This window comes from Gordionus sp. m RMFG-2023, chromosome 1, assembly GCF_954871325.1.
Source record: "Gordionus sp. m RMFG-2023 chromosome 1, tfGorSpeb1-WG-v2, whole genome shotgun sequence".
NCBI lineage: Eukaryota > Metazoa > Nematomorpha > Gordioida > Chordodea > Parachordodidae > Gordionus > Gordionus sp. m RMFG-2023.
The window spans coordinates 27331663-27344703 of record NC_088775.1 but is presented as its reverse complement, the minus strand read 5'-3'; the positions used below and the strand labels follow the sequence as shown (position 1 = coordinate 27344703).

At 28.2% G+C, this 13041-nt stretch overlaps 1 protein-coding gene across 2 annotated transcripts in view; it reads right to left on the bottom strand.

The window, feature by feature from the left end:
• Positions 1 to 742: 742 nt before the first annotated feature.
• The window catches only part of LOC135922805 (ubinuclein-1-like), a 33263-nt gene continuing 20964 nt past the window's right edge, over positions 743 to 13041 (bottom strand). The window contains exons 6-11 of one of the 2 annotated variants that reach the window (XM_065457281.1): positions 8571 to 8650; positions 5033 to 5327; positions 3699 to 3957; positions 3436 to 3489; positions 2500 to 2730; positions 743 to 2091 (exon numbers count right to left, since the gene is read on the bottom strand). In XM_065457281.1, coding sequence (XP_065313353.1) covers positions 822 to 2091; positions 2500 to 2730; positions 3436 to 3489; positions 3699 to 3957; positions 5033 to 5327; positions 8571 to 8650 — 2189 coding nt within the window. In that variant the 3' untranslated portion in view covers positions 743 to 821. The remainder of the gene's footprint in view (positions 2092 to 2499; positions 2731 to 3435; positions 3490 to 3698; positions 3958 to 5032; positions 5328 to 8570; positions 8651 to 13041) is intronic. The other variant, XM_065457282.1, reaches the window with a different exon arrangement.

The following is a 13041-nucleotide window of genomic DNA, read 5'->3' as shown; positions in this document are numbered from 1 at the left end:
AAAAAAAACAGATCCCATTAATTATTTTATATATATAATTTCATAATAAATTAATGAACGAAACTAAAATACAATATATTTTTAATAATTAAAAAAAGAGCTAAAAATTTTATATTTTGTTATATTTGTCTGCACAGGAAAATGATTTTAAAATATCTAACGAGACACATTCAGCTAGTTTGATGGCTCGATTTAGCCAATTTTTATAAAGAGTTAACACAAGACTTTGGCCAAATGTAAATTACTCAATTGATATTGCCAACAGATGGCAGAAAGGTTTAGACTTCTATTAGTGAAATTTCGAGGCTTAGGTAAAAATATTTTGGTTAAAATCTTGATCAAGTACTTTTAAAAAATTAGCTAAAGGAGCTGTTTAGCAATTTCCCATAAATATTGCAAATATTTTAAATGAGATTATTTTTGGAGAATAAAAAAACATTCGTGAAAATTAGTTAGTTTAAAAAAAAAATAGGAAATAGTGATATTTTTATGAAATTGGTTCAAAGATAGATGTCAAATATAAATCAATATCCGATCGGTTAAAAATTTGTGGATCGGCACAGTCCTAGTTACAGCAAATTCAAAATTTGATAATAGTCTTGGGTAAAAAATTTTATTAATTTTCTTCATGTTTTCTACTCTGTGTACAAAATTAATGTCAATGAAAAAAGAAATCGAACAAACAAAAACAAATTAATATTTGAACAAATTAAATTAATTATATATAATGTAATAACAATATAAAAAAAATTATCATCTTCAACTAACAAAAAAGTTACATTATATACAAACTGAAAATGTTATTAATACAATATTATGCATCATTCATCATCTAACGTTATGATGGTCTGTAAATTTGAATCGATGGATTTCTGGGGAAATTCGGAGTCCTCATTCTGTAAAGTGGCATTGTTTACAGATTTGGAGACGATATCTTGCAGACTAGTGGGTAAAATTTTTTGCTTATGGTTAAATGTTCTGTTTTCAGATGAGTTCGAAGAGAAATTTGGGTTGAGAAAGGGTAGGGGAGAAATTTCATGGGGCAAAGTGGGAAACACAAAGGGTAATTGTTGACTACCCGTCATGAGTTTGTGCTTTTGATGATATTGTAACATGGCGTGAAAGCCCGACATGCTATCGAACAAGGAAGAAGGTGGTATATTATTACCCAGTGGGTGGCCAACATTTTTTTTAAGTTTGTCCGATTTGGGCCGAATTAATTGATTATTTTTGGCTTCAGCATTAGATAAAAATGATTGTTTCGAGGAGTTGATAGATTGCAAGGAATGAACAATCATGTTGGAATAGGGGAGGGAACCGATGGGGTATGGTGGAAAAAAAGATGGAGGGTTCATCAGGATTCCAGTTTCAGGGTTAACCATTGTCTTAGAACGGAGGATTGGGTCCCTATTATTAGCCTCCAGAAACTCGAAGGGTTTAGAATGATGAACTTTGTCGGGAGATGACCCTAACTCTTTCCTAATGGCGTTAACTATAAAGCCGGATATATCGTCGTTGATCCCAAGATGAGGGGGTAGCATAGTGGGCCCGAGTGCTAGCATCTCCATGTCCTTTAAATGGGATAAGCTCGGTACTAGATCGGTTGTTAAATAAGGTGCGTGCAACTTGTGTATCGGGGCGCCGATTTTAGGAATAGGGTAGTCAAGTGGCTCGATGATGGGGGAAGACAACTTTCTATTTAACGATAAGGACTGCATTTTGAGGCTCACGTTGAGCTTCAAGTCGGAAGCTAAATCGTGGGTGGAGGAGGTTGCCAATGACAAGGCAGGCTGATTGAGGGAATATCTGACAGGGGTAGAACGAGTGTCCAACTTTTTGATGATAGGATTGAAGGAAGTGGTAAGATCTGAATCCATTTCGTTAGCATATGACGTCGGATCTATTTTACGTTTGTATTGGGAACTAGGAATATGTGAATCATCTGGGGATGACGTTTTGAGGGAGGTTTCAATGATGGGCGTTGAAACGAGAATGGTTATAGGAGGTGAGGTGGTATTGCCAAAATGTGAAACCGGAATAGGTTTAATTTTGCGTTTGAGAAAGGTGGACGGGTGGTTGCCATTGTTTTTGCTGTATAATTTAAGAGAAGATATATTTTTTTTAAACCAATAGTTTGCCAATCAATGAATGAACTCTAAAAAAGGTCAAGCAAAATATGGATGGGAGTTTCAAATAACTATGACTAAATAAATTTGATATTTTTAAGTCATCTTTATTATTTTTTAATGGATTAAAATTTCTATCTATCTAATAAAAACTTATAATGGAATTATTTAAAACCATTAGATATCCGTGTGGCTTAGAGGTTTGCAATGGGAGGGGTACCAATGTTTTATTTTTTAAAACTAGCCCCTCCATAATATTGGCGGTTTATACCCGCCCGTTGCAAATCTCTAGCGGGATCAAGGATAATAAAATTTTTTGGCCTGGTCAGACAACTTGTAATTTCTCGATAAATTATTTTGTAACAAAAAAAACCTAATACTGGCGAGTAGAAGTTTTGGAGCCTTGTCTAAATCATTGGCAGAGCTGTAGCTAGTATTTGAGGCAGGGGGAGTGGTTTTATTCGAACATTTGATTGGTAAAGTAGTGGATGAGGGCAGCAGGGCATATGTAGAATCTTCGAGTGGTGGCACTAGAATTTTCTCTGTCGGAGAAATTACTTTGCTTATAAGTCTGTTGGTATGGTGTTTCTTCACCTTTTTTGAGCTATATTTTAATTGTTTGTAAGTATTATGAATAATTTTCTTAAATGAAATTATATCATTCCATTTTAAATTTATTGATAACAATTAGTGGAGATGTATCGGTACCATCGTTTAAGCCGGCATCAAACTGTAATGTAATATATTCATTTTAAAAAACTAAGATGTCGCTTCATCCATTATCATTTACATTAATTTAATTATTTATAAATAATTAAAATAAATTATTTTGCCACTTTTTTATATAAGAAAAGGTCAGTTATATTACATACTCAAGGCAGTATTTAATTTGAATGAGCTGTATAAAAATCATTTAGTAGAAAATTTTTTAAAATAAACCCTTAAGCTTGACTTAGGCAGTATTTAAAATAAATGGGCAGTTAATAAGTGTTTTAAAAGTTATTAATTTCCAAGTTTCTTAAATGTACTAAACTAAATGTTTAAAATTTATTATCATTTTTGAGTATTGCCCATGGACATAGGCTAAAAAAATAAGGCCCCTCCCATTACTAATTTTTTAGGGATTTTGTATGTTGCTGGCTTACATAATAGTATTTGGATGAAATCTTAATTAGTTCGATTTTAAAAATGGATCCAAATTGGGTTTTTTATCAAACCTACCTATAATACTACTATGATATCTAAAATAGAGAATGGGTTTAGTAAAAAGGTTACTCTGTGTAACTAGCAAAAAAATAATATAATTTACTTGGTAAAAATTTGATAAGCGTCAACGAACGGCTCTATAAAATTCTTTAAAAACCTGATGCAACAAAAATATTTTTACAAATATATCATAAAATATATCTAAATAAAAAAAGTACGGTAAATACAGTTACAGAATAACGTTATTCTAATCGTTATTAATAAAAAAAGTATCGTTACATTTATTGGAAAAGTAACGAGTAAAACCATTGATTAGATATAAAAATAAACAACACTACGCAAAAATCGCCAAGTAAAAAAACTAACTCGATATTGAGTTCGTCAGAATTCCGTGGGAAACGGGAGACAATGTCAGTTTTGACGAATTCCAAAACGTATAAAAGGGGCGTGATTTGAGAGCTATGGCTATGGTAATGCCTTTGTCTGTCCCAGAATTCCAATTTTAAGGTGACCACTTCTTCGAGGAATCTCCGAGCATGATTGGTTAGCACCAGCTCGCTCGTCAGTTTAGGCCATTGGGGGTCGGAAATGGCTTCCTTTTGCGATTTGTCGACGCATTTGAGTGCTGATTAATATTTTCGAGTGATAAAGATAAATAATGTAATTAAAAGAGCTTGTTTTGTGGAAAAAGCTGCTGGACAGAGATAATTAATGTGATAATTTTTTTGTTCTTTTATTTATTTTAAAATGTTTACATTTGTAATGTTATTGAGGCTTTAAATAAATCCGCTTAAATCTTTTTTTTTATCACATTCTCTAAAAAATCATATTGAGCTATGTAAAATTGATATTTTCTTCTGTTCTGTCAAATTATATCTATAAGGAAGAATATATTTTATGACACACTTCAAAATGCTAACTTATAATACAAAAATATCTAAAATAATTACTGATATTTATCAGTCAAAACTGATTATTAATCAACATGCATTTTTAGAGGTCCGGTTCAGGTTCGGTTAATAATAAGGGTTAATACCTGTTTAACGGTTCAGTTTGAATCCTTGGTACCAGCCACTCAAGTTAGCATATAAAATTTTCCACAACTATATAATTTGTTCTTTCCCATATAGATATTGTGACACAGAAGAAAATTTTGAAACACCGTTTTTAAAAATTCAAATCAAGCCTGATTTATTTTCTTAATCTGAAACTAAGTTCAAAATTTTCTTTTTAAAATAAACAAAATTTTGTACTCTTTGCCCCTCCCCCTCCATTCCTAGTGAATAAAAATGAGCAGGGTTCACGGGTAATGTCACATGGTAAGTTTAAAACTCCCGTTTTTATTTAGGTAATGTATGGATTGGATAAAAAAGGGAAATTTTTAAAGCTGAAATTAGTAAAAAACAAAAGTAAATAGTAAGCTGGTAATATTTTAATTTTTTGAATTTGGAAAAATGTGACCTATTCTGGGAAAATTTCGGCGTTATAATATAAAATATTAATACAAAATCAAAAAAAATGGAATAAGCTTTGAGGCGGGAATTGATTATCTTCAAGTTCTCTCAAAGTTCGAGCCATTCCTTAGGGTAAAACCTTGAGGCTGAGGTGGTAGTTTTTTTACTAAAAATGTCAGTTTAGCCGTTTTAAGTGTTGCCTAAAAACCCCGATTAAATAAGGCCATATGGCAACACTGGTTATACCATTGTGAAACTGTCCGAGGGCTTTGTCCAGCCTGTGTTCTTTGTCTTCTTGCCAAAGTCTCTTGGTCCTTTTCAAAAGGGTATCTCGGCTACAGGGCACGTGGCGCATTATAAGGTCGTACATGCGAGATCGTTGCGTGTAATTGAGGCTCTTGCGGGACTCGTTTTCGACCGAAAGCAGGACAGCATTTATTTGAGGTGTGAAAAATCGCGGGGACGCCAATTTTTCCGAGTTTTTGACGAGGTTAAAAGATGCGGTAGAGCAGGAGGCTGGCGGGGTTGAGGTAGAAGATATCTAGGAAGATGGAGAGAAAGATACAATAGTAATGATGAATAATTTTGTTTATCAATATGGAATAATGTGTGATTTTAAAATATCAAAATTTAAATAAATTAAGAAAAATGGAACTAGTTTTTATTAGTGGAGGTCACGTTTTCGATTTGCAAAGATCAACCCGAACTGAACCACATAAAAAGAGGACCGATTTTTTAAAACAAAATATCATTCATTATATAAGATTGAGAAAACCCTTTATTCGCAAAACGTAACAATAACAATATTATTTTTTTAATTATAGTAACGGTAGATAATGCCAAGGAAACATTGTTTGACCCATAGGTTTATATTTACATAGACTACTCAACGATTAAATTTGTTGGAACTCAGTTGTAGATAGTTAAGATGCCTATTAACGTAAAATTATCTAAATGTGAAAGCAATCAAAATAAAATCGACATTGCAATTAGAAATGAAAATATTACATTCAAAGAGCTGCTGAAGATATGAATGAAATTCTAAAACCAATTGCGAAATGTTTAAAAAATTTAATAAATTAAATATTTCAGACACATTATATTGTTGGAAGAATTTGCAAAAGTTTTTAACCACCTTACATGCTAATAAAAAAATAAGTAGTAATCAACTTTCATCCTTTGCTAAACGATACAATTAATTTAACTCCTTCACACTTTTTATCCTACCTTTTAAATTCAAATTTAACAACCAATGAAATGGAGCAATTTTCTTCTCGGTTTTCATCTATACCTTCATATCCTGTTCTTCGTTGTTGGCTCTTAATCTTGACAATATATTAGGTAAATGATTTTCCTTTCCTCGTCGTTATTTTGATTCCAAGTCAGCAAAAAATTCGTAAATGGAAAAAACATGAGATATATTAGCATTGATGGTTAAAGTAAAAAAAATTGTTTTGATAAACGGCATTAATTAAAGTTTACAAAAAGTATTATTAATTAATTTAAAATTTTTATTAAAATTGAAGTAACAGTCAATTTAAATAATAAATGCTCAATATGATGCTTCAAATAAATACCGCTCCTACACAGCAGGCAAATCCTCTGAAAGGATGAGAGAATTTTCTTTTCCAATACAACTTCCAGTGCATCCAATTCATGAGCAATCTCAACAGATTACGCAGCCAACTAGTCTCAAGTGTTATTCCTGTGGAAGGAATGGTCTCCTAGCAATCAACTTAGATGGAAATATGAAAATCCACCCAAGATAACTATCGCATCAAGATTCGTCCATACAACCTAAATTGATGACCGTCCGGAAAGCCCCTAAGAATGGAAGAAGGTAGAGGCACAAAAGGGTAGAAGGCATATATTCTATAAATCAAAATGAGTGATTATAAATCCGGAATCAAGGAACAATACAGAAGAGGTGCAAGCGCAATTCGCGCAGATGCTGTTTGAGCCAAGTAATTAATTATTCAAAGAACGTTATTGCATAATAACTAATTAATAATGTAGTATTTTTAGAATAAATTAATAGAATATGCATGGGAAACATCTCCGAAAATAAGGGATATGTTCTATGAATGTGCATTATTTTTAAGTCACATTTCCATATATTGTATACAAATATGTATTTTTTCGAGCAATAATAATTTTTGTAAAAAATATATATGGTTTTTATCTTTGTGATTTTAAAAGAAAATAAAAGTTTAAAAGAAGAAGAAAAATTTACTAATTTGATACTTATAAATTTTGGGAACTGAGCAGTAATTATATATTTATTTAGATTTAAAATGTTTATTTTATATTTATCATATAAAGATATGTTTTTTCCTACTTTTGTCTTGAAGACAGCTTTGACAAATTTAAAGCATAGCATGTCACTTTTACATGGCTAGAACTATAGTTTTTTAGAATAGAAAAAATTCATTTTATTTTATGTTTTGGGTAAACGTTGATAACAACCTTGGTTTGCACAAATGAATTTTTGAGTGTTGTTTTTAAAAGTCACAAGATTTTATGAAGAGAAGAAATCTCTTGATTTTAAAAGTTCTAGGCTTCAAACATTACAGTTATGAAAGGAAAGGTGTATATATACATATACTTTCATTATTAAATATAATATTTTATTTTCAAGTGTTTTATGGTTCCCTAGATTTGATAATGCAGTCTAATAAAAGTAGCAAAGCAGTAGAAAACCTATTTAATTTGGCTGAATTATTTATATTATATATTAAAGATTAATAATGTTTAAACGGCTAGATTTGAGCCGATTTTAAAAATTAGGCTCGAGATTTTGCTGATAGATGTCTAAATCATCTGTGGGAAATCTTCAGGCTTGGGTAATATTTTTCTGGATAAAATATTAAGTTAGCCGTTTTTAAAAATAGGCTCAAAACGAGCCCTTTAATAACAGTAAAGATTGCGATAAAAATTATTTGATAATTGAGGTTGGGAGTCAGAATTAATAAAATGGGGGGAGGGTTATTCTGTTTTCATCACTGACTTTCTACTACAAGATAGAAAGATTTTAACAAAAATGAGATGCAACGATTTACTATGTAAATAAGCGATTTCTCAATATTTATATAAATTTTACATAGTAGATTATAACTGAATAAATAAAAAGATTAATTGAAATTTGAGGATATTTTTTAAATGACTGTGTTATGGTTATGGTATAGTCATAGATGGTGATATTCTATATTTAAAAAAAAAAGGTGAGTACATTGAAAAATTAAAATATATTGATAAATATATAGCAAGCAAAATAGTTTATGATATACATAATTGGCCCATATTAAATAATATAGGCAATATCGTAATGGATCGACCCAAAAAGGTGGTATAAAAATTAATAAAAAGATATTATAATTTAGAAATTTGTCAAAACACAAACAGAAGACCGATTGTAAAATCAAACCACGAAATAGTTTTAAAAACGAAATCGCTATAATTTGGTCCAAACCAAGGAAATCGGAGGTTGACTAGTGTGTTGACAATTCGATTTGAGCCCGTTTTCAGTAACGGCTAGCTGAATATTTTACCCAGAAAAATATTTTGCAAGTCTGAAGATTTTTCTCAAAGATGGGTGTTTAGATATTTATGTTATTCTGCATGGAACCTGCATGTTTAATTATTCATCCCAAGCAAAACGGTGAGGCCACACATATAACGAAAAAATTAAACGTTATATAGATACCGACGTTACGACCCATTTTAATAATAAAAAAAATTACAAAATAGACAATAATGCATTATTTATCAATTCAATATATAATACGTGTATCAATTGATCAACCAACGATTTAAGAGTGTCATTCAGAGTGTAGTAGAAGCTTGAAGTGTTTTGATTGTGGCTTACTAATTGATTTATATATTTTTAAAAAAAATTAAACATTTATAATAACCATAGTATCATATATTGTTCCAGCAAAATTTGGGCAGTAGTGCGAATACTTGTATCTAAGATACAAGATTCTTTTTGTGTATTGTACTCATTTTTTGACATTCTTAATTAAATACTGGTTCCATGTCAATTCAGCGAAACTTTTATCGCGAAACTTTTATCACTAATGTCGTTAATCGCGAATGAATTTTATAGCGAAATTTTTATCGCGAATCCACATTAGCGATTACTTTTCCGCGAAAACAATATAGCGAAACAAATATCGCTAATTTTTTATAGCGAAACTCTTATCGCGAAACCTTTAAAGCGATTATTAGAGCGAAATTTTTATCGCGAATCAGTAATCGCGAAAATTTTATAGCGAAGTCAATATCGCGAAACATAAATCAGGAAGACAATATAGCGAAATATAACGCGGCCTATTATTATTTTTTTATTTTTATTAAAATAATTTATTTTATTTATATTTAATGCTAATATTTTATTTATCAAAAATAAACATTATATGATATATATTTTTTATTTATATTATTATATTTATTATGAAATGAAAAATGGATTTCTTTTATTTGATGTTTTTTTAATAAAAAAATGATATGCAACTATTGTAATATTATTTTTGTCAATTTATTAGTGATTTTCATTACCAAAATTTTAAAAAAAAAACTTTTTGAAGAACATATTTTGATAAAAATTTTAAATCTTTTTTGAGGAATTGTTTTGTGAATTTTATTATAAATAAACAATCTTTTAGGTGAAATTTTTTATTTTTTTTTATCATTTTTGTAAAATTATCTATTTTTTAAGTATATTAAAAGAGGTGGGTTTTCTAAATAATATTTTTATTTAACATATTTATGTTATTTTATATGATCTTTTTAAGGAAAATAATTTAATCTGATTTTTATATTCGTTATTGAAGATGTTCCTTGGAAAAATTTTTAAGCATATTAGATTTTTTACGGTAAAATATGTATTTTTAACATGTTAAATTAAAATTTCAATTAAGATGCACCATATAAAAGTGACAATTATCATAATCGTTATTTTAAAGTTTTTGACGTAAATCGGCTAAAATAAGTATTGTTAACATGTATTAATAAAACTTCAGTGAAGATGTACCCTAGATAAGTGACAATTGTCATAATCCTTATTTTTAAAGTTTTTTGAGGCAAATGAAAAATAAATTGCTTACATGTTAAAATAAAATATCAATTGAAGATGTACCATAGATAAATGACAATTGTCATAAGCGTTGTTTTTAAAATTTTTGATACAAATGGATAAAAATATAGATTGTAAAAATTCCAAATTAAAATTTCATGAAGATGTACCATATAATAGTGACAATTGTCACAATCGTTATTTTTAAAAGTTTTTTTGAAGCAAATGGGCTAAAATATAAATTGCTAACATGTTAAAATAATATTTCAGTGAAGATATACCCTAGATAAGTGACAATAGTCATAATCGTTATTTTTATAGTTTTTGAATTTTGGACAAAAATATAAATTGTTAACATGTTAAAATAAAATTTCAGTCGAAACAAAAAAACAAATCGATATTTTCATGCTCATAATCGTTGTGTTCCTTTTATCCTGCTTAAAATTTGATAAAAATATGCAAAGTGATTATTAAAGATAGTTGTAAACTATGCTAAAAGATATGGATTCAAAATCTTATTCCTTTAATTAATAAATTTTAATTCTACATTATAAAAATGTATAACCTTGCATTCACAGTTAGCAAATATTTTTGTATACTCGTGGCAAAATAGTGCTGAGTCTGAAATCAGGGTAGGATTTTTATAGAAAGAACTTAAAAACCATATGAATATTATTTAGTAATATGATACAATCAACATCCTATAAATTTAATGTTAAAATTTTATTTTTATAAACATATGGTTAAAATGGATTACAATAATTTAACCCATTTACATCAAAGAACTTTAAAAATAAAGATTATAAAAATTGACACTTTTTAATGGTATATCTTCATGAAATTTTAATTTAGCATGTTTACAATCTATATTTTTACCCATTAGCAACAAAAAAAAATCAAAAAAACTTTATTAACAACGATTATGACAATTGTAACTTATCTATGGTGCATCTTCACTGAAATTTTACTTTAACATATAAGCAATTTATAATTTGACCATTTGCGTCTAAAAAATTCAAAAAGTTATAAAATAACGATTATGACAATTGTCACTTTTCTATGGTACATCTTCATGAAATTTTAATTTAACATGTTTACAATCTATATTTTTACCCATTTACGTCAAAAAAATTCAAAAAACTTTAAAAATAAGGATTATGACAATTGTCACTAATCTAGGGTACATTTCACTGAAATTTTATTTTAACATGTTAGCAATATTTTAGCCCATTTACGTCAAAAAAATTTAAAAAAGTTATAAAATAACTATTATGACAATTGTCACTTTTTTATGGTACATCTTCATGAAATTCTAATTTAACATATTTACAATCTACATTTTTACCCATTTGCGTTAAAAATACAAAAAACTTTAAAAATAACGATTTTGACAATTGTCACTTATCTAAGGTAGATCTTCACTGAAGTTTTATTTAAATATGTTATCATATTTTGGCCCATTTACGTCAAACGAAGTTTAAAAATAATGATTATGATAATTGTCACTTATCTAGGGTACAACTTCCTGAAATTTTATTTAATGCTAGCAATACTTATTTTAACCCATTTTAGTCAAAAAAATTCAAAAAACTTTAAAAATAACGATTATGACAATTGTCACTTTTCAATGGTACATCTTCATGAAATTTTAATTTAGCATGATTAAAATCTATATTTTTACCCATTTGCAACAAAAAAATTCAAAATAAACAACGATTATGACAATTGTAACTTATCTATGGTACATTTTCACTGAAATTTTATTTAAACATGTTAGCAATACTTATTTTAGCCCATTTACGTCAAAAAAATTCAAAAAAGTTAAAAAATAACGATTATGACAATTGTCACTTTTCTAGGGTACATCTTCACTGAAGTTTTATTTAAACATACTAGCAATACTTATATTAACGCATTTTGGTCAAAAAAATTCAAAAAACTTTAAAAATAACGATTATGACAATTGTCACTTTTCAATGGTAGATCTTCATGAAATTTTAATTTAGCATGTTTACAATCTAAATTTTTACCCATTTGCAACAAAAAAATTCAAAAAACTTTATAAACAACGATTATGACAATTGTAACTTATATCTATGGTACTTCTTCACTAAAATTTTATTTTAACATGTAACAATTTATATTTTTGCCCATTTACGTCAAAAAATTGTAAAAAAATTTTAAAAATGATGATTATGACAATTCTCGTTTTTATATGATACATCCTAATGAAATTATAATTTAACATGTTAAAAATACATATTTTTGCCCATTAGCGTTAAAAAAATCTAATATGTTTAAAAATACCGAATATGATAATTGCCATCCAAGGAACATCTTCATTGAATTAATAATTTAATATCTAATATCTTTGCCCTTTTGAGTCAAAATATTTCAAGAATCTTAAAAATAACGAATATGAAAATTATTTTCCTTAAAAAGATCATATAAAATAACATAAATAAGTTGAATAAAAATATTTTAAAAAAAATTATTTAGAAAACCCACCTCTTTTAATATTAAGAGATAGATCATATAAAATAACATTTTGAACTTCAAGAAATATTTTTTACTTAAAATCTTGGGCGTGAAAATCACTATTAAATTGTAACAAAAATAATATTACAATAGTAGCCTAACATTTTTTATTAAAAAACATCAAATAATAAATAATAATAATATGTTGTCTTCCTTTAAATAAATGCATTCGCAATATATTTATTGCTTCGCGGTAATGCGCTCGCGATAATGACTTCGTGCAAACATATTCGCGATAAAAAATTAGCTGTAAAGTGTATGAGTAAAATGTTTCGCGGAAATGAATTCGCGAAATTGTCATCGCTATAAATGTTTCGCGGAGATAAATTCGCAGAATTGGTTTCGCGATTTTACCTTCGCTATAAAAACTTTTCGCGAACGACAATTGACCTGATACGTAAAATACTTATATCTATATCTAAGATACTTTATTTTCAGAAGAATAATGCATCCTTTTCTTGACAAAAGATATATATATTTTTGTTCAAAAAATTCAAATTCACTTATTTTTTTCCGAGAATTTTTCCTTCATTTCTTTGTTTGTCATATTTATTTGTTATGACGTATTTTTTCAAACTTTTTTAAGCTGAAATATAATAATTTGTTCATTTCATATAAAAAAATCTTTTTGAAGCCTAAGTGA